The sequence below is a fragment of the Anabas testudineus genome, chromosome 18 (assembly GCF_900324465.2).
Source record: "Anabas testudineus chromosome 18, fAnaTes1.2, whole genome shotgun sequence".
Taxonomy (NCBI): Eukaryota; Metazoa; Chordata; class Actinopteri; order Anabantiformes; family Anabantidae; genus Anabas; species Anabas testudineus.
The window spans coordinates 24,540,967-24,568,674 of record NC_046627.1 but is presented as its reverse complement, the minus strand read 5'-3'; the positions used below and the strand labels follow the sequence as shown (position 1 = coordinate 24,568,674).

At 41.0% G+C, this 27,708-nt stretch overlaps 1 protein-coding gene across 1 annotated transcript in view; it reads right to left on the bottom strand.

Annotated features, from left to right (window-relative positions):
- The window catches only part of LOC113157727 (dachshund homolog 2-like), a 78,404-nt gene that overhangs the window by 18,126 nt on the left and 32,570 nt on the right, over positions 1–27,708 (bottom strand). Inside the window, exons 2-4 of the mRNA XM_026353348.1 lie at positions 19,175–19,290; positions 7,870–7,980; positions 545–790 (exon numbers count right to left, since the gene is read on the bottom strand). Of these exons, the coding sequence (XP_026209133.1) occupies positions 545–790; positions 7,870–7,980; positions 19,175–19,290 (473 nt within the window). The remainder of the gene's footprint in view (positions 1–544; positions 791–7,869; positions 7,981–19,174; positions 19,291–27,708) is intronic.

Here is a 27,708-nt window from a genome sequence, read left to right as displayed (position 1 = left end):
ACAAGATGTACACACTGAAGTGAAGTCATCACAGCTGTCTCTCTCTCTCTTTCTCTCTCTCTCTCACACACACACACACAAAATTGCAGTGGCTGCTTTCATTCCAATGAAACAATAACACTGATTGCTGTTGTCGTGACGACTGAAGTGATAGAATAATCAATGTGAGTGTTTGTCACCTCCCGCTGCCGTGTGTGTACGTGCACGCGTGCAAAAATGTTACTTCTGCAATAAGAAATAAAGCCAGTATAAGTGTGTTTCTGTTTGTTTGCATCTCTCTCTCTCTGGGTGTGTGTGTGTGTGTGTGTGTGTGTGTGTGTGTGTGTGGTGTTGATGAATTGAGTCATTTAGTAGAGTGTGTGCTGATTAATCCAGGCAGAGTGTTAATACAGGAGATGGGAATAGATTAAATGGCGTACATTAACAAATATTGCCACCCCTTTAAGCACACACACTCACATCCTGTGTGTGTGTGTGTGTTTCTGTCAGTTTCTAATGCAGATCGTCTGCATGTGTTGTCTGTTTGGATGGTGTGTGTACTCACTGTTAGCCAGTAGCTGTTGCTGCTGCTGGAGTTGTTGATTGACAGCTCCGATGGCCGGACCCCTCCCACCAACTCCTCCTGGTGCACCTCCTCCACCTCCTCCTGCTCCAGCTCCAGCTCCAGCTCCTCCTCCTCCTCCTCCCACTGCTGGTGCTCCTCCACCTCCACCACCTCCTCCCCCTCCACTGTGGGCTCCAGCAGGAGGGCTGGTCAGACGCTCCTTATCCCAGGAACACTCACTGCCTCCTGGGGAAAAGTGAAGACATAGAGGCTGAATATTTTACCATTCGTACTCCAGACTGGTGAAAAACATGAGCAGCTAATACTAAAAATGTGACTTGTTCAGCTCATAATATGCAGGTCACACGCGATGCATGATCACACGTTACTCTTGCTGCCGGGCCTTCTGCTCTAAAACAGCGGAAAACGGTGGCAGATTTACCACTCAAAATGTTTGTCACTCTTTGGAGGTAGACAGATCTGTTTTTTTTACCATTTATTTTCACTAAATCCTGCTTGAATACTCACTAGATATTGTTAGTACACTCCAACCATACAGTGCGTTTCACAGCTGCATGACAACACATTTCTTTTTTTTTCTATTTTAGCCACTCTCCTCAAGTCAGGCCCTAGATGTGGATGTGGTTTGTTGTTCTGGATAAGAGTTTAGTCAGTAGCCCATTATTTCCTATATCTCCTACATACATACATACGCCTCACAGTGCATTATGGTACAGCTTAAAAAAAAATAGAACATGAGCAATATTTAAGGTTTGTTGGTTTAGTCCATGGTTAGATGAAGACTTTTGTATTGTTGTACATCAAAAATTCATGCAAGAAAACGTAGTTTTTAAATAATTCACGCATGAAAAGGTGCCGTGCCTGGCACATTTGTTAATGAATGTTGACATGATGTTTAAAAGCTCAGTACAACTTCAAGTTGTGAAGACAGGATATTCAGGTTTAGGGTTTTAGGGTGTTACTCTTTGGCACCGTAACAAAGCCATAAATTAGAATTTAAACCCTAATTGTCGACCGATTTCTCAACAATCATCTATTCGTCAGTCATTTAACAAATTATTTGCACACGTTCCTTTTCTAGTGTTAATTTTAAAAAAGACAACATTTATCAATAAAACAGTGAAACAATTTCTTTGTTGTATTTTTAAAAACTGAAAATGAATGGCTGTCACACTGAGTGTCCACTTTTAACAGTACGAACAAATATTTCTAATATAATGTATATGTTGAATTTGTTAATTTCTACATCATTACTACATTTCACATTTACACACGTTACCTCTAAATGCAGTTTAGTATAACACCATCACTACCTCTAATCTTAGGGTAAAAAATTCATTAACACCACCATGGCAGAGTCAACAAATCTGAACACACGACAGCCATCATAAAAGTGGAATTTATGGCAGAACAGGTGTGCTGGACAGCATTAAACTGTACACCTACACGTCATAAAGCGGCCACTACACAAAAAGTGTAATTAAACAAAATATTGACATTACACCGAGGTTTGTTAACAATTAATAAATGTATTATACAACATGGTGGCATTTAATTCAACCTTGTTAGAGCCTTCGTTTTAATGATGACTGTTGCATTTTATTATTTTTATCAACTTTTGTCTTCAGATCTTGGATTTTTGGTCACAGTGAGTCACTTTCTTCACACTTCCATTCCCGTTCTCTCTCCCTCCCTCTCCTTTCTGTCAGCTTAACACTGCCTCTCTCATCCTCCACATATTTTTCTCTCTCTCTCTCTCTCTGCTCCCCCGTTCCCTCCTTCATCCATCTTCATCTCCCTCCATTAGTTTGAATTAGCAACCGTCTCTCTCTATTATTGCCTACTGAACTCCCTGTGCTGTGTGTGTGTATGTGTGTGTGTAGATGACAGCTGGGCCTCATCCCCTCTGCCATTTACACCAGGGAAGAAAAGAAGTATAAACAGATGGGCAGATGTTCTCTCTCTCTTTCTCACACAGACACAGACACAGACACACACACACACACACACGCGCACACACACACACAGACACACACACACACACACACTCTTCTAATCTTTTCCCTGGCCTTGTCCTCTCCTTTCCTGCCTCTCTCCTCTGTCACTTTCTATTCCTCTTTTCTCTCTTTCCACTTTTCGGCCTCTTTGTATTTTCCTGTTCCTTATCCATCTGTGTCTGCGTCTTTCACCCACTTTCGTCTGTGTTAGCGCAGAAGATAACAATGTACAACTGTTAAAACAACAGACAGAGAAGCCCCTCACAGATTTCGTACAATAATACGTACAAAATCAACCAACATGCCAACAATTAATTGCAGATTGACTTTATTTTGGTCTAATCTGTGTGTAGTATATTAAACTCTGTTAATTAGGCTGAAAAGAAAGATTAGACAGTTTGCATTGATGTGCTCACTTTTTTGTCCCTCAAGGCTGTTTCAATAAAATACTCACATCTCCATATGTACACTGAAATGGTTTTGATTACCAATCATCCCTCTTGTCCATACTGGCTGTCCCTAGTCCTCAGTGTCTCAGATTTCAGTGTAACTGATGGTTGATTGTGTCTTTTCAGTATACAGTTCCCTCCCTTACTTTCTTACAGTGGTTCCCTACTGAAAACGATTTCAGCGTCCATATGGGACGTGTGTGTGTTGTTTTAAGACAGTCCTGGAAAAACACAAACCTCTTCTTTAGAAAGATATCCATTTTAGTCCATATGTCACCGTCATGTTACTATCGTGATGGACGAAACAGCTGTGAGGAGTGAGAAAACTTAACTTAAGACGAGTTCCTCTAGTCAATTTTAAAATTACCTTATTTCTACATTAAATTGGAGCATTTTCTTCAGTTTAAACGTGCCATATGTTTTTATACAGTATGCCAAATTAAAACCTCATTTTCCAGCCTCAAAATGACCTGAATGATCATCACGTTTCAGAACATGAGCACTAGCGACCTCCTCCAGTGGTGTTTCTCAGTTCCCCGCTCACATGAATGGGGATGAATAAAGCTACAGCTCATCTAGACTTTTCAAAATGACGTTTGCCGATTAATCAACCTGTAAGAAATAACTGGCACTCAGAAATATGTATTGACCATTATAACAGTGATGCTGCTTCAAGTTGAGAGAGTCAAGAGGCTACAGCTACAGCTCACTTCTTTCCAGCGCCATTCAGGTTTTAATTTGATTTTCAAACTTATATTTCTTAGACCCAACAGACACAGACACAGGTGATATCACCTGAGGCATCACACAGCTCTGTCTGGAAACAAACAAACGTATGTACCAAAATGCATGGATGTGTAAAACACAGCGTTGTGGTGAATTTACAGAGAGTTACACTATTATTTACGTGACTTTGAATGTATCATGACTCACACATTGTGTGCATTAGCATCTATACACACTGAACATCAACATATCATTTTAAAACACAGTTGTAATATTATAAAACATAATTTACAGAAGTTTTAACTGTTAAATCTGCAAATAATGTAATAAAAACCCATATTTGCTCACCACTATATGGTTGTGTGTTTTAAACCAGGTATATTATAAAATCAGTTTTGTTTATTTGATACAATGGTTTTAGACTGACTGAACGAACATTAAATGACTTCACTATATATACATGTTAATTGATGTAAATTTGAAATAAAAATGGTTGTGTTTTTTTTTTTTACGTGGCTCTCTTTATATGCATTTAATCTTCTTTTACTGTCTCTTCTTACTCTCGCTTTCTTTTCTCTCTCACTGACGAAAACAAAGATACAGTTTCCATTGACACATCAATCTGTCCCTCTCCATTTCCATCACTCCTCTCATTCATCCCTTGCTCCAATCTCTGTTTTTGTCATTTTTCTAAAGAAAAAGAAAAACACATAGCCAGTCACTGAGCGGGTAAAACCAGACTGATCGACTTTCAACCATCAAACCTTGAAAACATCTTTCTTTTTTCTCCCCTTTCCCCCTCGCCCTAAATATCCCTTTCTCTCATAATGACTCTTTTTGCCCTCTGTCCTTCCTTGCTTTATTTTCTTTTTCATTTGTACACTTGTTCCTTTGCTCTATTGTCCACCACAGGTTTCCCAGGCCGGTGTGCGAGTGTGTGTTACAAAGAAAATAAGGTCGGACAATGAAAAGAAAGCTTTCCACGCAAACAAAAATCACTGAATTCTGAATGAAATAAAAGACACACACAAAGAGGGAGAAGGAGAAGAAGAGCAGGAGGGAATAAATAAAAAACGACCAGTCAAAAGAGAACTAAATGAGAAGTAACTCTATCAGCCCATTTGCCAGGTCAGCTGAAGAAAAGGAAGAGATAGAAAAGGAGAAAGGAAAATAGAAACAGGAGAATCTGGGTGGAAGGATGCGTTCGCTCTCTCTTTCTCTCTCGCTCTCTTCTTTTCAACTTGCTTTTTGTTTCCTGTTTTTTTAAGAATTCAGGAATGGAGCGGGACAGAAAGTGTGTTTGAGTGTAGCTGTTTTTTGTTTGTTGTTTTTTTTTTTACATGTGTCACCTACGACAAACACAGATGGTTCAGATTGTATGTTTTTGTGACAGGGAGCTCTGATTAATGGATAATACAGTTAAACCACAATGTGTACAGTGAATGAATGAACTGAATTGTGCATGATGTCATTTTAAGGCATTCAACATCGACAACGAACCTTTTTCTTCCCACAGGGAAACAACTTCCAGCAGGCTATTGACATGTTCATTCAAATAATCATCCCTAAAAACCAATGGATAATAAGCATTCCTTGACATTCGGATGCCAGTGTCTCTTTCAAAAAGACATTGCAGATGTTGTGAATCATTTATATCCATTATCTTAGTATGACGTTGCACTGTAGCGTGCTGACACGCTTCAGTGAGCATGGTTCAGCTCCTATGTTGGTACAAACAGATCTTTTTGATTTAGATTAATTAAGAAAAAACATTAACAACATTTCCAGTAAAATCAGCAGCACATTGAGAACATTGATGCAGTTTAGTTCTGACTTTATATCTAATTTATATTTACACTTATTACACATCTTCTCCCTTAGAGATACAATGTCAGGTTTCTGCAACTTTCTTTATCACACATCACTATAATCTGTTTGTTTTGGTACATTTAATTTTAATATTTATTTGGTGTGTTCACTAGTAACCATACCCAGTTTGTAGGTTTCCAATCCTCTATTGAACTCCAGTGTTCCCGCCTCATTTCTGATAAACTTATGACAAATCTGTGAACACCTACATGGATAACTAGTGTCACACTTACTGTATGAACAGCTTGCTGGGTCCCACCCAGTGGCTTCAAACTCCAGATGCATTATCAAGTATTGGACACACTAGGTTGGCGCACACGTACAGTATTTTAGCCCTATGAATACTGTTAGTTTGTATATTACTGTTACTGTTTTGAGAATGTAGTATCTGTGTTTTGGCAGCAATATTGCGCCATCTTAAAAACAAGATATACTGTATAACATATGTGTATATGGGTATCTGCAATATCTGGGTTATGAACCATCTTGTCAAATTAAACTAGCCTAACTGTATTTTTACGTTTTATTTTCTTGGTTTTTGTGTACAAAAGAATAACTAAAAGGAAATTTGTACGGTCTAAATTAAAGGTTTACTATAGCAGCAAAGAACATTTTTAGGGTGTTTCTGGATGAATAAATTAATGGTGATGACAAATGTCTTTAGGTGCTGTACAGTGGGGACTTTTTTGCCTTAAATTGTAAGGCAAGAAAATATTAAAATCCATAATCAAATCAAAATATTCCAATTCCAATACTGTAAATGTATACTCCTTTAGAAAGAAGTGCCTTTGACTTCACTGAGAAAAACTATAACTGAGTCTTGGTAAACACAGTATAAAAAAAGTTAGTTTCACCACATACATTTCCTTTAATGTCCCTGTACACTGTGTAAATGTATTACAGAATTCCCTGTGAAGTAAATTAAGACCTATGTGATGATAATTTAATGGAAATGGGAGCGAAGGAGGAGGATGAAAAAGAAGAAAACACTGAATATTATTGAAACTTGACTAGAACTTAGTTAGAGAACACACACGCACACACACACACACACACTACGTAATCATAAGATCAAGGTCAACTATTGTGCGTCCATATGTTTGCACTCAAACAAACGCTGAATCTGGTCTCTGCAGCAAAAGAGACGGTGTGTGACATGAGCTCGTGTTGAGTTTCAATACTAAATAATACTTTCTCTTCTTCTTTGGTTTCCATATGTGGATTCTTTTTTTCCCTCCCTGCAGCCATCATCGTGTTTTCCACTTTGTTATGTAAAACGAAGCGAGGTAAGAAGATGGTAAATAGAGGTAATGTATCCTGAGGGAGGGAAACTCTGGAAAGAAGAGAAAGGTGGAGGTGTGAGAATGGACACAGACATGTGACCAACGCATACGATGGAGGCAGACAGTAGATTTGTTGAGTTCTTGGAGTTGGTCATTGTGTAATACAATATAGAGACACTAGAAACTAAAGAGAAACAGATTACATGTAATGCGATTACAGTGATAAATGTACCACATCTGAAACAGCAGAAACAACAGCTATGTTTTTTTTATTTATTTTATAACAATTCTGATTATACATTTTATTATTTTTTTTATTTCCAGTTTGTTAAGTTGATTTTTTTTTTCATTTAGGTTTGTCAAAGTGAAGTAAATTAACTTTTTAATGTTAAACCAACATTATAGTTGTCAAACATATCCTGCTGAAGAAATGCAGTAACCAAACTTTACTGAAGCAGAAGTATCCTCAAGTATGTTTAGTATTTCATAGCAGAAGTAATGTTGGTGAAAGAAAAGCCATAACTATCCCAGAAAACTTGAAAACATGATAATACTCAAATTCGTGAGAAACAACGCCTTTTTACTGGATTTCTGAAGTTACTTTTACTTCAGTGATGTTTTACCCATGGAGAAGTTGCGCTTGTGTATTTTGTAAGTGATTTAAAAGTTAACTTCACCAAAACGAACCGTCTAAGGCCGTGATAGCAGCCACAGGAGGGTGCGCAGTTCAAAAAACCACACAGTGTCAAAGGTCTAGGTAAAACAAATAGATTGAAAAAGTCGGAGCTGCTCCAACTGTGGGACAAATGTCAGGGGGTCAACGGAAAGATTAGCACTTGTTGTCATAACTGGATGACATTGTTGATTTTACATGTACTGTGTAACAGACTGAGGAACACTGTGTGAGATTCCTGTTTTGATGCGCTCACTTTTTACACGCGTGCACGTTTGTTTTGGATTATTAAGTGTACGTGTTTTACCCGTATTAGAGTGGAGATCATCGTTGTCAGACTCGTTGCCATTCTGGAGACTCATCATCATCTTCATCTTCTGAAGCTTCTGCAGTTCGGCCATGGCTGCGGCAGTCAGGCCTGTGAGACACACACACAACAGGCACATGCAGCTTCATCATCTTCATCATCATTATGACGAACACATGCACACACACAGCTGTGCAGCGGTAGGATGCCTGTAGCCAGTAATTTAATCAATAACAGTTGCATTAAAGACCATAAAGTAACCAATCACTGCCCTTGTTAACTCCTCACCTGTCCACCCTTACCCATGATGCTTTGCAACAAACTGTGACACACATACTGTTACTCACACCCAGCTGTTGCTCTTAAACCCTTTACAGTGGGAGCATTTTGCTGAAGTGTTTCAGGGTGTGAGTGCTGCTTTGAGACGCCTCGAGGCTCACGTCCATTCACTGATACACACATGCAGAAAAAAAAAAAAAAAAAAAAAAAAAACCCACACACACACACACACGCATAGAGAACACCCCCCACCACTTCTCGTACACAAACACACACTCTTTTGTATGGACTAAGATCCCTGGCTCTGTGCACTGACCTGGAACTGACTTCTATACACAACAACCAGCAGAGTGAGAGAGATGACCCTGTGTGTGTGTGTGTGTGTGTGTGTGTGTGTGTGTGTGTGTGTGTGTGTGCGCACTTTATTGTTGCTATTGTGTGTGTCAGTGTGCATTTGAGCTTCTTTTGCATTGTGCTGAGTGTGTATGTACAGTTTGCTTTGTCCAAATGTGTCTGTAACGGCATAAGCATGCTTATATGTATACATATGTTTGTATTCACGTGTGTGTGTGTGTGTGTGTGTGTGTACGGATGCGTGTGTGTAGGTCAGTTGGTTTTTCCTCGGTCACGGTTGACGGCCTTGGAGGAATGTCCATTACATTCACAGTACAGTTGTCTGCAAGGTATGAAGAAAACAAGATAGAGGGAGGAGTTGTCGCATTGTTTTGATTTTTCAATTTCATTCCATTTAAAAAGTCAAACGTCTTTTTTCAAACCAAGTGGGAGGAAAATTATTTAACTTTGTTTTAGCAGATCCCAAAGAGGAAAATAATGTGACTCCTTAAAATTCCACTGAACTAACCACGTAATCTGCTGCTAATCACAGGGGAAACTGAGGATAATCAATTAGTGTAGCAGGTGCTAAACAGATTCATTGATATTGTTTTGGTTTTCTGGCAACTTTACTCTTCTGGTTTAAACAAATTACAGCACTTTAAGATCCGACCAGCAGCTGTTTTCAAAGAAGAGGCTCTAAAGTCCCACTGTTTCTTGCAGACAAAGAGAGACAGACAAAGTTAGCAGCTAGTTGGTGAACACGGTATAGTGTTAGGCAGCTCAAATCCAGATATTTTTCTCAGTTGCTGGAAACCAAATGACAGCTTAAGAGAGATAGTAAACCAAAAGCCCAGCTCCAAATAAATGATAATGTTGCTGTGTAACTACTGGTTGTGCAAATAAGCATCTGTCTGCCAATAGGTTTGTCATTTCAGTGCTTGGAGACACTTGTGTGAGACGTGTGAAACGTGCTATATAAATAAAGTGTGTTGTTGTTATTGCTGTTATCTAATTCAGTGGCGATGATATGTCAGTGTTAAATTCACAACTTGTTTCCACTGCCTTCAAGGTGCCAAAAAAAAGAAAGTGTGTTTTGTATGTTTGTTATCTAGAAAAATGTGAATTAAAAAAATGTATTACTTGATTAGTATTATGGTATTCCTCAGTGTAATTCTCAAAGAGCTAACCATTTCAAATTAAAATGCCACCTGAAAGTGGACCTGATATATAGTATAGTATAGTATATAGTATCAGCTAGTTGAACGATTGTATTTAATGTGGAGAGGCTACTGGGTAAGAATGGAAAAGAACAAATAAAGAGAGAAAAGAAAGAGGTCCAGTCAAAGAGCCTGAGGCAGAGTGACCAGACGTATTGTCTGCCGTCCCGCAGAGAGACAGGAGGCAAGTGAAACGGGGAAAAATCGAATGAGAAAAGGAGGCCAATTGTCAGGAAAAGATGAATAGAAGACCATAAAGAAATCTCTTTAAAAAAATATTTCAAGTTGGTTAAAAAAAAAACGAAGGCAGAATTTTTAAAACCCGAAACGCTTATTTTGGGTTATTTAGATTATGATCAACACCTTAAATTGCAGCAACAAAATGTAAACAAAATGTAAGACTGATGTGATACAAAAAAGAATAAATAGGGGGGATAAGGGAGTATAAAGATGGAAAGGTGAAAGTAGAGGCAAGAGAGAGGTCTCAAAAAGGAGAAGACGAAGAACTGACAAGAAAAAGTGGGATGAATGAAGAGCAAAATGAAAAAGATGAGGGAGGTGGAGCAAATAATGTTAGCGGTATGTGAAAACCTTAAATTTGTAATGTGTATAAAAACTAAGTGTAGTTTGTCAAAGAAAAAAATCCAACCATCATTTAGATTATTAGGGAATCTTAGAATGAATGTGATCACTATAACTAATAATGCACAGTGTACAGGTTTTTGAGAGAGATCTCAACCAATCTTCTAACCAATCAGATAACTTTAGGAATTTTTGGAGAACGTTTTGGAGCATTTTCACTGAAAGTAGTTTGATAATAGTTAATAGATGAAGAGATGTGCAGAGGATGAGTGTAGTAGAGTACTGAGTAGAGTAGTGGGTTAGGGAGTAAGTTGGGAGGACTGGACAGAGCAAAGTGTATTGATGTTGAGTCTCATCTTAGCGTTGGCTTAAGTTGCATATTGGAGCTGTAACTGAACCTGTTGCCACACAAATCCATTAGCTGACAATAAATGACTTTTCTTTTTAACTAATTTACCAACACTGAGTGTTTAGCTAGCGGTTCTGTGAGGCTGGACTCAAAGTAAATGCTGGCATCAGTATGTTATCATATGCACAGTGACAAAGCTATAATGATCAATGAAGTGGATAAAGTCTAGATGAAGTCAGAGGACTGGCAACATTCATCCTCTTAGGACCATAGTACAAGGTTTGAATCTATCAAATAGTCTGGACTAAAGTGTTTAGTTGACTGACAAAGCCTACATTGCCATCTGTGAAGCTTTACTGTCCAACAAAACCGGTCATAGCTGGATAGTAAAAAATAAACCAGACTTAATTTGATCAGATTTAAATGTCAGATCAAGTTTAGGGTTAAAGAAAAGAAGAGTGAGAAAAGGGAGGCAATGGAAATGGAAAATGGAGTCCCTCTGTGGGGTCAAGACTGTATTCACACATTGATTACTCCACTGAGGAAGACCTTGCCACACACACACACACACAAACACACACACACACACACAGACACATTTAAATAGACACAGGAAACAGCCCTACAGGATAGTTGGACATGCACACGCAGTCGCGTACGTGTGTGTGCACACACTTGTACTCACAAACACAGTCATGACAAGAAAACGCAACACAAAACATGGATTATAGACACATGCTCTCGTACACACACACACGCACACACACTCACACGTACGCACACACACAAGAACGTCCGCTTCGCCTCAATGCAACCAGAAGACAATCAATAGCGAGGGCAGAGCCACAATACTGTTCTCCATCATGACCATCAAACACACACAGTCTCTTGCTCTCTCCTCCTCCTCTCAGATCGATGACTGTCCGCTGTGTCCACGGTTACCGAGCATCGACCTCCGTCGCTAATGGCGACCACGGAACCTTGGGAATTAGTGTGTGATTGATTGACAGAGAGCTTCAAAGACACACGCGCCATAATGTGTGCGTGTGTGTGTGTGAGTGAGTGAGAGAGAATACATATTCCCGTGGTTTTCGTGGTCCCCTGTGTGTCATCCATACGTTGTTTACCCATCTCCTTTCCTTTCCATGCATCCCAATGCATGATAGGAAGGGGGGCTGAAGACAGAAGGGAGTGAAGACAGGTTTCACCCAATCAAAAACAAAACTAATTTAAGGAAAAATCAAGTCAAGATTGGTTTAATTACAGAGTTCTTATTAAACGTGTTATTTCCATCACTTTGAAACTCATTTATGTGAAAATTGCCACAGCATTGTTCTAAGCTGAAATATCACAACATGAAATTGTGAATGATTGAGTTTCATATTTCCCACAATGCTCTGACTTTCTACTTTCAAATGTTACTTAACCAGTAAACTCGCCAACTAAACTAAGCGGTGTGGTGCAAATTTTGGTACAGGCTTTGATGTTTCAACAGCATGGAGGTTAATGAAAAACTTTTCCTCGCTGACACCATGAGTTGAACAAAATGTGAACTTGTATCTGCCGTTGTGAGGTCTTTCTTTCTAAAAGCGAGTGGAGTAAATATTCACAATGAGATCTCACAGCGTTCTTCCACAGCGCAGAGCATTGAGTTGGTCTTTAATAACTCCTGGTGGAGACTGTTGGTCTTCGAGTCTCAAACTCCTGAGCTTGCGTGAATCCCGCCCCATTTGGCCATGGCTGTAAATATTTAATCCACTGCACCTACATCTCTGACGAAGTGCTCCGAACGCGCTCTCAGAGAAGGAGTGACACTTTGAATAAGAAAACAGGAAAACAGAGAAATTGCTCTTTGTGTTCTGAATTTAGAAACACACTGTTCTGGCTTTTTTGTTTTTCTGTTTTTTTCTTTCTTCCTGCGAGCACTCCGAGTGCCAATTTACAAATGCAGTCGATTGCTCTTGTGCTGAGTCAAATAGATTTCAGCTCTGTGCTCTGGCACTTAGGTCACCCATCTTTAGCTTTCACTGGACGCCCAAGACCCCATTTGCAGCCATTTTGCAGCGGCCATTTTGTGTCCTCTCTAGTATAAACAGATTGTGACTTTAAACTTTGTTTTTTTTTCCAACTGTAACTTTTTGAGTCTGTAAAAACATAAAGAGTGAGAAGTTTTGAGCTTTGTATTCGGTCAGAGTGATCGGTTTGAACTTTTCTTTCTCTGTTGTTCTTGGTCAATGACCCAACTAAGACGGTCAGTGGTAAACATCAATGTTTAAGTGAGTGTAGAGAATCAGTTCAATCAAATTCAGTCTTACAAAGTTCCACTCCCAGTTTTAGTTGGATAATTAGAAGTTGCATTTGCCAGAAAATTCAGTGGCTATAGCGTGTTCAAAGTCCTTTGCTGCGGATTCTGTCATGTAGTGAAGCTGCTTAGCTGTTAGATTTTATAAGTGAGCTGACCCAGTTGTAATAGCTGAAACACATTTCAATGAACAATCAGCTTAAATAAAAATAAATGTATGGCCTTATAAATAATAATAATAATATTAATAAATAAAACATGGCTGGTAGCGCAGTTGGCGCAGCAGTAACAGCAGCGCACATTTTAATAAACAAACAACCTCTTTCCAATAAAATAAACCAAATGAATCCTAATCAGATTGTAAGCTCACTAAGCTTTAAGCTTACCCGTTACACTCTTCCTATTGTGTGAGAAAGAGTAGTTTGCACACATTCTAAACTAATAACAGCGGTAAGCAAAGGGGATGTTGGCTGCAAATGCCACGTTAGGGGAAATGGTTGCTGTTTCTCTTCCTCCATCGTTTTACATATTGATAGTACGTTTCCTTAACTGCGCTTCTACGTTTTTTGCTGGATGCTCAGCAATCAAGAGTATTAGTATATTACCAGTAACATCCGGTGTTGATAGCATCACACTGTCTGGCTTTGTTAACGTCTTAAGGCTGAGCGGAGTGGGGTTTGAGGGTCATCAGGAGCCGTGTGGAGCCACAGGCGATCGGCCCAATGACCATCATATACTTAAGCCCTTCTGGAGTTTCTCAGAACGCACAGATGGACAGTCTTCTGCTCTAAGATAAATTCAAGCTCTTCTATCAACTTTACTCACACTGAAGAAGTTTCAGTGCACATTGTCTATGCGCTAATTTGGTGAAAATCTGCAAATGGTCAAAAGGGCCAAAAAGTACGAAGACTGTGATTCTGTTCTTTGAACCACTCGATCAGTAGAAGTCATTTTTAAACATATCTTCACAGACCCAACAATACTCTTTTAGCAGCAGTAATTACTTGCAGGGTAGTAAAAATAAAGCATTTCAGTGTTTTATTGTAATGAAGTGTGCTGCAGTGTATTATTATTATTATTTAGAGAAATATCTCACCATCTCATAGACTTTGTTTTGGCAAATCTTCACACTTTCAGACATTTATGAGCAAAGATCATTTCATTAAGCTGTAATTATCAAGATTTATGTTGTTGTTGATTTAGTCCTGCTTTGTTGCTCATTACCCAGCTTCGGTACTGCATTTTAGAAATTAGCAGCAATCAAACAGTGTGAGCAGCAACCGTGACATCACGCCCCCCCCTCCCCGTGTATTTACAGTTGCTATAGTTCAATTTTCTTTCGTGTGTCCGTTTAGCCACAGAGGTGACCACTGCTGATGTTCTTACTCTTCTTGACATTGTTTTATTCCTTTTCTCCATTGTACTCTCTCTCAGATGCTAAATGCATCACTTCCTATACCTCTTTTCCTTATTACCTACTCTTTTAAAGTTGCCGAAAACACTCAGAAATAAGACCAATGTCTGAGGGGGAGGGGTTATCTGTCATCCATCTGCAGCGGTTTTAGTTTCCGTTAATAAAAAGAGGGAAAAGGTGATACAGGAGAGAAAAAGATGAAGAGGAGAAGAGATGGAAAACACTTAATGTCACTTTAGTCCTGTTCAGCCCCTCTCCCTCCCTCCTCTTCTCTCTCGCTCTGTCCTCTTGCTTTCCCCCTCAGCTCTCTCACAGTCTACTAACCCCCCACCCCCCACTCTCTGCAGGTGCACATAAGAGTCCTCAGATGAGTGTATTCTTTTCAGGACAAGATTGAAAGCACTTCATCTGTAACCTACACAGAGTACTTGTGTGTGCGTGCATGAACAAGTGAGGTAAATGAGTGTGTGTGTGTGTATATGTGTGTGTGTGTGTGTGTGTGTGTGTGCGTGAGTGCGTGAGTGCGCACTCATGCTCCAGATGTGTTTGTTTATGTTTGTCGCTGCAAAATGTGTGTATGTGTGCCAAAGTATATGTTAATGTAGTGATTGTGTGTGCGTACAAAGTGTATTTGTGTTTTCTAAGGAGTGTGTGCTCATGTCTGCGTGCTCGCGTGTATGTGAAGTGTTTGGGATGTATGCGTCTCTGAAGCCCAAGTATCTGTAGCTGTGTGTGTGTGTGTTTATGCGAAGTGTGTGTGTGTGTGCGTTTTAGAAGACAAGGCGAACCATTGAGCTGTTTTTGAAGTGAATTAACAAGTCAAATGAGTGCCGCAGCACCCTGCATAGGTTACCACACACACACACACACCCACGCTTATCATCACAGCATCTTTGTTAAGGAAGATGAGGCCAATTAAACTGATATCACTCTCTTGTTGTCGTTTATTCCTCCTCCCTCGCTCTCTTCTCTGTATCCTCCCTCCTTCTTGCTCTCCTTCCCTTCATCTGATCTATTTCCCCCCTCTCTTCTCACTCTTTCCTCTCTTTCTTTTCAGTTCATCTTCAGTTTACTCATCTTGCATCTTCCTCTACTTCTTCCCTCTTTAACAATCCTCAGTTTCTGTTCTGTTTTTCCCCACACTTCTTATCCGTCTTTCCAAACCTCATGTCCTTTCTCTCACTCACCTCACATACTACCATCTTCTCCATTCATCTTACTTCCTCCCTCTGTTCTTCTTCCAAGACTGTTTAAGCCTTTTTCCTCTTCATAAACAGCAAGGGAAGAAAGGAAGCAAGGGAGATAAAAAGAGCAGAGGAAGGGAAAGGAGGAGATGAAAGTAGAGAAAGGACTATGGAGAATAATCAAATGGCTCAAATGGAAGGAAGCAGGAAAGAAGGAAAGAACAAATAGTGATGAAGAAAAAAGGAAGCAAGGCAGTGAGGAAATACTGAATTAGGGAGCAAGGAAGAAGGGACCATCGGAAAGGGGAAAGGAAAGAGGAGAAAGAGGAAAGTGCAGGAAAAAGGGAGATTCATGGAGGAAGTTTCCTGCTAACAGCAATGTTCATCTTCTTCTCTGTTCAGTTCTTCCCCTCCGTCTTCTCATTTCATCCTCCTTTCTTTTGCCTTTCCCCTCTGCTGTTTATCTTTTCCTCATCATCTTTTGCCTTCTTCTTACTGTTGTCTCTAAACTCTCTCTCCTTCTCTCATTCTGTTTTCTAACAGTGTGATAAATGTCCATCTGTGATTGGCCAATGCCCCCCATCGCTGTGGCGCCCGCAAGGTCGTAAACAACAGCCCGTCTCCCCCGGCAACGCGGTGTCTCCATGGACGCAGGGCGCTAAGACGACCAACTCTGCATGTGTGCGACATCCGACGACTGCCAAGTGTGTGTTTAAGTGTGGGTGCGTAATATATGTAGTGTGTGTGTGTGTGTTTGAGTGTGAGCTAATGAGTGATCATAAGTGAGCAAATGTTTTCTCTGGGTTCCACTAATGTTCGACAAACACACACACAAACCCACACACACATCAGGTATGTATGTGTGTGTGTGTGTGTGTGTGTACATGTCATTAGTATGCAACAGTGAGCTGTGTCCATATGTCACTAAACACAACCATGTTTTATTTATCCTGGAGAGAGAGAGAGAAGGAGGCCAAGAGTCACTGTCAAGGGGATGGAGGGAAGAATGGATGGAGAGGAAAAAGAAAACTGGCAAAAAGAGATGAAAAAGGAGGGAAGAGAGAAAAGCAAGAGAAATAATAGTGAAAGAAGAGTGGGGGTGAAGGAGCAGAGAAGAAGAAAGAGGGATGAAAACGAGAGAAGGGTTGAGAGAAGTTGAGACAGAGGAAGATGGTAGGTGAGTAGTCAGGATGAAAGAGGAAAAACAGGAGGGAAAGAGGAGGGGGAAATAAAGAGGTAAAAATGAAGGAGGAGAGTAAATAAGGAGGGAGTGTGGAAAGTGAGATGTCACAAGTAAAGCCAAGGGAAGGAAGGAAGTAGAAAAGGAGATATAAAGTGTAAAAAAAAAGAAAGGAGACAACAAAGCAGAGAAGAAGAGCGGGAACTATTCTCCCGCAAAGGAGGGAGTACTCACAGAGCGTGGAAAGGAGAGTAGGACAGGTGAAGGAAAGAGGGAGAGGAAGGAAGAAGCAGATGAAACTAGGCGGAAGTGTAACAGCAGAGATGTCAAGGAAGGAAAGGAGGGAAGGATGAAAGGAAGCTGTGCAGTAGATGAATGGGAAAGAAGAGAACATAAAGACAGGTGGAGGAAAAGAGGCAAACAGAAGGAAAGGGAAAAGAAAAGGAGAGAAGGGAAACAGAGGGGGGAGACAAGGAGGTAGAGAAAGGAGTGAGATAGAGGAATGAAAGGTGACAAGAAAAGAAGGGAGGAGATGAAAAAAGGAGGGAGGGAGGGAGGAAGCTGAGCCAAGTAAGAAGGAAAGAAAAGAGGGAAGGAGAGAAGGAAGGAAATAACGGCAGAAAATAAAGGGAGACGAGAGCAAAGGGGGAGTAAAAAGAGAGAGTAGGGAAGAGAAGGAATGACAGCAGAGAGAGCAGGGAGCAAGATAAGTTGAGGAAGAAGGAGGGAAGAAAATAGGGAAGGGAGGGAGGGAAAGAGGAGGGCAGGATGGACAGATGGAGGAGTGGGACCCTAGAGACGTGTCATTCATCACACCACCATGCAGTCTGCACTCGTTCACCCTCTCTTTCTCCTTCTCTGCAGGTCTTTTTCTCTTCCTCTTCTACACTATGTGACATCTTTCTCTTTCCTTCCATCTTCCACTCGTTTATTCGCTTCAGTCCTTTCCCCTCAATCGCTGTCACACTTCTAGACAATATGTCTCTCCCTCGGTCCATCCCGGCTTCTTTCTCTCCTCTCTTCCAGCACCATGTTTTGCTCAGGGTCTCTCTGCCTCTCGTTGGCACTCATTTTTAGGTTTCATCATCTCCTCTGGCAACATCCCTCTTTTCTTCTCTCCATTTTCCCCCTCCGTCTTTTGCTCTCACTGTTTGTCACTCTCTCCATTTTCACTTCCTGCACTAAAAAGAGGTAAAGAAATATGTCTCCATCCTCCCTTTTGTGATCCTCTTTTTCTCGTAGATGAAGAAAATTCTGTAAATAAAAGCATGGACGGTCGAAGAAACTGGAAACAAAAAGAACAAGGGGACAAGGAGAGATGGTGCCAAGAAGAAGGATGGATTGAAAAACAGAAGAGGGATGTGGGAGTGAAGTAAGACAGAAAGGAAGGCAGGTAAGAAGAGAAACATAGATTTGAGGCGTCTGTTGCAGGAGGGAAAGGACAGATAGAGCGGAGGTGGAAAAGCAAAGGAATGCAGGGTGTAAAGGTGGTGGAGAGGGATAAAGAAGAGATGTAGAAACAGGAATGGCAGGGTGATAAAGAGGAGCACAAGACAAACTAATGAAAGAGAAACTGAGTTGGAATGAAGAGATGAAACGGAAAGTGAGCCACTAAAGAAGAAGAAGAAGGGATACTGCCTTATCTTTGAACTGCAATTCTAGTGTTTTTAGGACAATAATAACTATAGATTATATGGAATTACCTGGAAAAATGAAGTAGTCAGTGCCCTTCTATGCCCCGAGCACTGTCTTGCAGGCATTTGCTTTCATTTTTATTTACAGCACAGCACAGAGGGCAGCCTGTATACAGTCCCCAAAGCATTCACTGCAACACTCGCTGCCGCTCCTTGGGCCGTTCAGCAGCAGCAGCAGTATCTGGACCCACAGTTTCACTTTGTATGAAAGACCTGACAGTGCACCATGAAATGCAGCCTTTCTCCTTTCTTTCAATGGGATAGTGCACTCACTGCAGTAAGGCTAATACTAAAGAAGGGTCTGGTTAAGTGGCACAGCCTCTTTCTGATCAACACTTAGATCTGGCTTAACGTTTTATTGGTGAGGCAACCTGACGTCATCCACGTTATGTATTTCTGCTGTTTACTTTGAGGTCATCACGACCAAAGATAAACAGGTTGCCAGGATCACTAGCACACGAACAATCATGCCTGTGAGAATTACAGTATGCTGAGCATCACATCTACATCTAATACAATTTAAACATATAGTGTTCCTCCAACTGGACTTTTGCGATCAGATTTCGTTGTCCCACTGGTACACAAAACAGCACACTCCACCTGCCTCTGTCCTCCGTACCCCACGCATTGTCTTAATGCAGGAAGCTGACTCCACTGAGAGTGTAAACATTTTTATCAACTGGTCTCTTCTCTCCACGGGATTTTGGTGAAATAAAATAATACAACACAATTCACATCCCTCTCCGTCACTCGTTCTGTATCTCCTACCGGTGTGAGACAGCAGGTTGGGTGACAGCAGGCCGGGGAGGCCCGGGTGCAGCAGCCTGGGGCTGTCCTGGATCCCCGCACCAGAACAACGCTTCGGAGGGCGGCCTGGACGAGAGCTGGAGGGGGAGAGCGAGATGGAGAGAGAGATGGAGAGAGATTAATTACTGTGACACAGAATTAGAGTCACAGTGTTGAGAACAAAGAAATAAAGGAAACTGTTTATATTCAAAAACAATACACACACGTTTGCAGTACTACTATCGACGTACAGGTTGATACAGAAAATTATTCATTTAGCTTGTTCCCAAAGAGATGATATAAGTGAACCAGTGTTTTATGATGTTCATAGCTCATTTTACTTACTGAATATACTGTGTATATACTATGATATATCAAAACTACTGACAAAGACTGACAATTGATGATCAAAAAGACAAGCAGGTAACATCTTAATCATGTTGTGACTTTGTAAAATATGAGACGTCATAGTACTATTCAACTTTTCCACACTTTGGGCTTGTTTGTCTAGTGTGATGCTCTTCGGCTCAGATGAGTTTGACTTCAGCACTCGAAGCTGACAGCTGGATGTTCCAGCAGGGACAGCAGGTCGCTCAGATCTAATCAAATCACAAACTGACTCCACACAGAGCACCGTCGTTTCAAAGGACTTTCACTGGTCGCCATACCGGAGCAGTGGGTTGCACCTGATTGGTTGAGTGCAAGTTGCAGTTGCAACAAACTTTAAAGTGTGATTATATAGTAGCTCATTTTATCGTCACTATCTCCAGGGAAATGACGTGACGAGCACAAAACGTCTTTACACTGTGACATTTTCACACTTCACACAAAACAAGCAGGAACAGCGGTAGTTGCCACGTCCTAAAATATCTCCCACTTGAAAGCAGAAAGACCTTTATCTTTTTCAACATGTACAGACGGGATTAAATGAACTAAAGAGAAAGAATAATCATGGAAGACATGGAAACAAGCTGTGATGACATAAACTGTAATAACAGGAATTTGATCTTAACTCCACTGATACCTCCAATAATAACAGATTGACTATCCATATACTTATTTGGATAATAATATGTACTGTTGTCTGAGCTTTTATTTAGTAATCAGCATCCAGCTACTTCAAAATAAAAGCTCTCCAACAACAGCTGTAGGCAAATTCTTTTTAATCGATTTCAAACCTCAAACAATGGAAAATTACCAATAAATTTTATATAGAGCATCCACAAAATATTTTTTTGTAGCTTCAACCGACACTAAATGTGCTCACACTGATGTAAAACAGCATGTTTTTAAATATGCAAGCACAAGAATACATGTTCTACATGTGCAAGTGAGTCTGAACACACACCTACCATACACAAACAAGCATCTCTCTCACTCTCTATTTCTGTCACACACACACACTGAACCTACTGTATTATGCATGTGCATGTAGGCATAAATAAACACACTCAAACACATGAATACTATGAACACACACACACACACACACACACACGCTCAGGAGGTGTGCATGCAGGCCAACTCTCTGCAGGGTGGCTAAGTAACAGATGGCCGTCCAAAGTCATTTACACCTAGAGAGAGAAAGAGAGGGGGAGAGGGAGGACCAAAAAACTAAAACCTCTACAGTGTTACTGCGTGAGAACAGAATTCAATATAATGCAATATATGATACCCCCCTGTATCTGTAATAAGCAGATAAAACGACGTCTGTCTGCTGCAAAGTAAGCTGCTGATGTTAGCGTGTCCAGCTACACAGATAACTTATTATCTACACTAATTACACAGTAAGTTCTAAGCTACAATAGGTCTTGTTGGTATTACTGGTTATGTTAATAAGCTCTATTGGATCCAGCAACCTCAGACCAACGCAGTATCCCTGACAGCGGTTATGTTAACTGTGCTATCAGTTATCAGGTGTTCTTATCTGCACAGGGCACCTGCAGACGGTGAACAGGTATAATACTGTGCAAAGAGACAAGTACTGATACTGTTTAATAGAAACATTTTAAATGCATCTTAATGTGAAGAGATGCTTTCAAAGTCTCCTGTTGACCCACACTCACTGAACAGCACTAGTAGCATTGCAGAGATATTTAAAAAGTTTAAAAGTTCCTAGATCATTTTAATTACATCTGCTTGATTAGTACGTTTTAGAGCACTCTCATTTATTCTAATTTCGTAATGACAACTACCTGATAGCGCTGGGCAGAGTGAGGCGGTGCGAAGAAGAGCACAGCAGAGCAGGGAGAGGCAGGGCTGTGTGTAGCAGAGTAGACTGAGTACTCTGCACTAGTGCGTGCACAAGTTGCATAGAGTAGCTTTAAAGTAGACCTGACAATGTTTTTTGATATTTTAACAGTTCGAAAAGGAAAAGATGCAGTTCACATATGGAAACTAAAAGCATCTTAAGCTCTCTTCCTAGTTGCTCGCAGACCTGCAGATCTGCAATCATACCCTCCACAAAGACATTAAGTTTTACATGAGGAATGTGTAGTTTTACCCTCAAGACCCAACATCAAATCTATATATGAGTGCTGATCGACTGGTGACTGTTAGACTGAAGTAGAACAGAGTGGGTGAATATTTGAGCATCTCAGATCCCAGTGGGGTGGTTGGGAAGAGAGAGAGAGAAAAAAGAGGAAGTGTGCTAAAAGATGTGGAGAGAAAATGTCTGAAAACGTTTTGGAGTGTTATAATATACGTGAGAAAAACACACATGTACACACACACACACACTGAATGAGAGGGAGCAGAAGAGAGAGCGAGGCAGAGGAGCATGAGGAAATGAAAACATGAACCGTCACTTTTCCACTGAACTCTACTTCACCTCTCCCTCTTTCTCATCTGTCACACACACACACACACAAGCACACACACACACACACACACACACCTATACAATAAACACACGATTGTACCTCTCTTTAACACTGTAACAAACACACACACACACACACACACCTATACAATAAACACACGATTGTACCTCTCTTTAACACTGTAACAAACACACACACACACAAACGAAGACACACAGGTGTTTGCATTCAAACCTTAAAGCCTTTCCATCAACAACCCTCCTGCTACCTTTCATCTCAGGATACATGTTACAGTACCAGGTGTGTGTGTGTGTGTGTGTGTTCATCTGCATCCAAGCATGTATAAGCAATGTTAAGGTTTGTGTGTGTATCCATGTGAATCCATGCTGTGTGTGTTTGTGTGCAGACAAAGGACACATGATATCGCCTTCACCTTACAGTTCTTTGTTCAAAGTAATGACTGCAGAGTGTGTGTGTGTGTGTGTGTGTGTGTGTGAGTCCTGTAGGGTTGCCATATGTTGGGCATTAATCCTCGTCAACGGTCCACTCTCCCTACTGCACCGAGCACAGGAACAAAGAGCAGGTCACACACACACACACACACACACACACACACACACACACACACACACACACACACACACACACACACAGAGAGCACATAGGGGCTCTGACACAGAAAACATGCAGTTTATAATACATATATACACACAGTTACACACTTGCACACAATCAGCCAGTCCACTGACCTACATTTGTTAACCCTTAACCCTTGAGTGTATTCAAGCCCTTAAATAGAAACAAATCCATTTGTCCTCATCTGGCTCATTTCTTCACCTAGGCACTTTATGTGAAATCATGGTAGGATGGGTAAGCTGGTGACTTCTGACCCCAGGACCTCCGTACTTCCCCTCATTGACACTGTGAACAAGCGGAGCAACCATTCACTTGAAGTTCTTTCAGTTCCTACGGGATGCAGGCAGCAGACACTGATGGCTTGCGTTGGCTCCTTTACTCTGGTTCTCCTGGTTCATGAACTAAAGTTAAACCCCATGCTAGAGGACAACTGAGGGGATTTTGGGTCCAACTCTGTTGGATCCTCTCAACAGACGTGGCAATGTTTCCTGCTGGAGGCTGGTCTGCACAGCAGCCTGAGTGCCCGAACTTGAAATCCTATAATGTGAAAGGATCAGCAATGGAACAACAAGCAGAAATCTGAAAAAGCCATTGACAGCGAGCCGACCAGGATGCATCACCAACCAGATGTTGCACACTTGTGTAAAAGAACAGAAACATGATTGCAAACGGCACGAGCAGTGTCTCCCGAGCCAGGTGGAAATGAAGGACAGTTTATTCGTCTTCTCAACCATGACTTCATCCTGCGTTTTTCTCCTTTTTTTTGTTTCTCATTGCAAAAACACTATCATATGAGTGTCTATGAGGTCCCAGGTTCCTGGAACCACTGCTCTAAAACCATTTAGTGTAAACACAAAGTGTTCAGTCCTGCGTCTTCACTGTGTGCATTCTTACATTTAAAATATTAATAACTGCTCTGGTAATGTCTCCCACATTTTTAAAGTGGGTAAAGATTTAAAGATCCTCTGGTGTGCACTGTGCTGTGGATTCTCAGGTCAGGTTCCTAATCATGTTCACTTACCGTACTGGAGGTGAGACAACACATCCAACAGTTTGAAGACGGTCGGTAACTTTGCCATAACTAAAATTGGGGGACTCCAGTGCTATCATTAAAAAGTACCAATAACTTGAGCTACAGAAACACAGCCCAAGCTGACACAGATACTTTTAAAGGAGTGACCATGGTTGGCATAATCTGTACATTGGTACGGGATAAGAATGAATTGAGCAGATTTCCCTCCAACATCTGACACCATGAGTATGAGCACCGACAGCTTGAGGCAGACAGTCTGCTCATGTTTACAGTAATTATAATAATGTGTCATAATTAAAGAGGTAATTATTTATTGGTGTTAGGTAAAAACGAGAAACAGCAGCAACATAGAAATGTTTGCTCCTGAGGTGTTTTTTTTTTTGATGACCTTTTAATTGGCTGGAAACACAAAACCACGCCATGAATGGAAAACACAGAGCTGACATTTCACACACAAACGCACGCGAAACCCTGATGATCTCATGAGCCACCTTGAAGTAAGTCTTCCCACTTTGACACTCGCGCACCCTCGCCTGTCCTCCCAAATGGCCGTTTCTATGGCGACGGAGCCTTGATCAATACTCCGTCATTGGCTCTGATGGCCGGTCAGGGTCCGTCTCACTCGCTCACTCACTCACTCACACACACACACACACACACACACACACACACAAACAGGCATGGCGGTGAATAAGCACGCCCTCGCTAACACGTTTGACAGATTGATTTAGCTCAGAATGTGCAGAGGTCACACACACACACACACACACACACACACACACACACACACACAGAGTGTAGTTTATCAAAGCCTGCTGTGGTCAATACGTGGGGTAGAGTGAGGGGGTCAACCCTCTTTAACTAAAATCTTTCATCTTCCTCTCCCTCTTTTCTTTTATCTCTCCATCAGTCCACTGATCCATTTCTCCTCCTCTCCCCCCTTCCTTTTATTTCCTCTTTCTTTTATTGGTTTTCTGTTCCCACCTTCCGTCATCCGTCCTGAGATTCATATTTCTGTTTGTTGTTGGATTTGGTTTCTTTCTCCGTGTTTGTGTCATTCTACCCTTTTCCTCTTGTCTCCAACAACTAGGCTGCACAGATTTGGATTTCATTTCTTATTTATTAACATTTATTTAACCCTTTTTAACTTAATCTGACATGCACTTTGCTTTGATTACAGTGTTAGTACAAGATCCTTTTCCCTTTTAGCCTAGTGTTAATTGTAGATGAACAGACAATATGTTTTGTTTAATATTTCCTTCCATTCATTAGTTTATTATGAATTTATACTTTTTAGATTTTCTGGTTGCTTTTTTTTCGTCCTTTCACTGATTTAGTTGACTCTCTCGCTACAATGCAGAGGTTTTGTGGTTTTCGTATCAAATTAAAAGGTGTCAGGGTTTCATAAGCATTTGATCTGTCCTTCAAACACTAGTGGTTCTCTCTTAATCCTCTCTTTCATTTTCTTTCCTCATCCAACTTGAGGTCAAATGATGCCATAACCTCCAACAAATGTACTCGTGTTTTTTCCTCCTTCCTTCATTTTTCATTCTCTCCGTCTTGACTTCATTTTCTAAGTGGCAGTTGGTGGACATGTGTAAAAGAGGTGAAAGTCTTTGTCTCTCTCTTTTTTCGTTCCAGTGACCTCCACCTCCTTTTCTCTGTCTGTTTTCTGTCTCCCCACATCTCTCATCACCCATCGTAAATCGTGTCACAGACTTACAACCGCTCTCTCTCCCCCTCATACCTCTGTGTGAGTTGTGTGTGTCTTTACTCTTTGTTTGTGGCAGAAGAACAATCTATTCTTTTAAAGAGACACCAGAGAAATGGGATATATGTCTGTCCAAACACACACACACACACACACACACACACACATAGAGGCGCATCATAATCATGGAAGCTCACGGACTCACAGAGCAGGAAAGAGAGAGATAGATGTTTACTTTCCTCTGGGCTTCCGCCTCTTTGATTGGACAGATGAATGACTTCATTGTGTGTGTGTGTGTGTGTGTGTGTGTGTGTGTGTGTGTGTGTGTGTGTGTCAGTACACATAAGTTTCTGTGGTCATGTGGACACATTTCTGTTTGATACCATCGTTGTGAGGACACCAGGGTTACATGTGATGATTACGCCTACGGTAAGGGGTGTATTATGTAGTATTATGTCATCGAGTGTCTTAAAAACTACAAAAAAAAGACAAGTGTCTGTGTTTCCATTTCTCTTTATCTCGAGAGACAGAGAGAAACAACGAAGGGAGTAGAGACAGAAAGACCAGAGAGACAGAGAAGATCCAGAAAGAACGAAAGGGGGAACAAGGAAAAACAAAGAAAAGGAGTGATGGGTAGAAAAGAGGACGAGTAGAGACAGAAAGAAAGAGACAGAGTGAGGTAGCCAATAATAAGTATTGACTGATAAAGGAAGTAGAGCGAAAATAATGAAGGAGAGAAAAATCACCTGAAAACAGCAAGTGGAGAGAAACAGGAAAACTACATCGATTAACTGATGACACCCATCTCCTCTTTTTCATCCCTCGCTTTTCTTCCCTTCCATTTATCTATTATCGGTTTCTCTTCTTATGGTAGTTACGATTCATCCCCGTCTACTCTATTTGTAACCCTTCATATCTATCCATCCATCAGTCCTATGTCTCGTTCACCCCTCCATCTACTTACACATTCATGCATCCATTTATCAATCTAATCATTTATCATCCTTCAATTGTCGATCATATTTCGATAATCCATCAATCCATGTATTTATCCATCTATTGATCGTTCATCCTTCCATCATCCCTTTCATATATTTTATTTTATCCTATTTATCTTTCTGTACATGTAACTAACTATTTTTTGCTGTACATTCGTCTCTAGTCCATCCATTATCTATCTTACAGCTTCCCTTGCTCTCTTTCTCTCTCTCCAGAGGAACAGGTGTGCAACGGGACAAGAGACAAAAACACTCCTGCATTTTTAACCAGCACCTATTAAATATTAAACATCACACACGCGCGCGAACAAACACACACACACACACACACGCACACACACACAGGGGACGACACACAATCGCTGACGAGACAAGTTATACAGGTCGATGGGCTAACGTGTGTCTGCATGTCTGTGTGAGTGTGTGATGGCTTTAAGCGTCATTACCTTACTTCCTAGGCATGTGGGCAAATACACACTCTCTCTCTCTCTCTCTCTCACACACACACACACACATGCACACAGGGATAATTCATACAGGCATACATGGTGCTCTCACATGTTAGCATTTAAGAGGTAAAACTATAACAGGCTGCATGTTCTTTCTCCCTTTCTCTGTGTCCGTTGCCCCCCTCTCCTCCTCCTCTCTTTCCTCCATCTCTTTGAAGTGCTCCATAACAAACTATAACAACAGGAAGTTTTCAATGCGCCACATTGAGAAGGAATGTCACATATGGTACGAGTGAGGGAGAGAGGACGGAGGAACAAATGGAGGTAGGGAGGGAGGATTAGAGCAGGCAGACCAACAGGTCTAGTGGAATACATCTTGGCCAAGTTACCATGAAATGACGTGGATATTCATGCACACATCTATCTAACTATGATAACACAGATTCTGTGCCCGCTCCTTATGCACGCTGAAATAGTCGGACGTATTTTTCAACTTGTTGACCCTTCAAACAGTGGTGACACTCATAGAAAATGTCAATGCACACAAATAATATGTCACAGTAGAATAATCCAGTCACTACAGAGTTTGAAGACGCGTCTTAAAGGGCCAGAGTCATTTCCCGTTAGCCCCGCCCCCTTTATGTTCCTACCTTACAAAAACTTAAAATAAAAAACAGCAATAACAAAACGAACATTTTTGAGCGTGTCAGCATACTGACGTTACCACACCGACAGCACTGGGACATCAGCATTAGGCCCAAACCGATACGGATGACTCTTATTAAACAGGCTAGTGGCTTCGCTAACCAGGCAGGAAGGCAGCAGTTTGTCCACTGTGTTGGTCTTTGCAAGAGAGAGAGAGAGAGA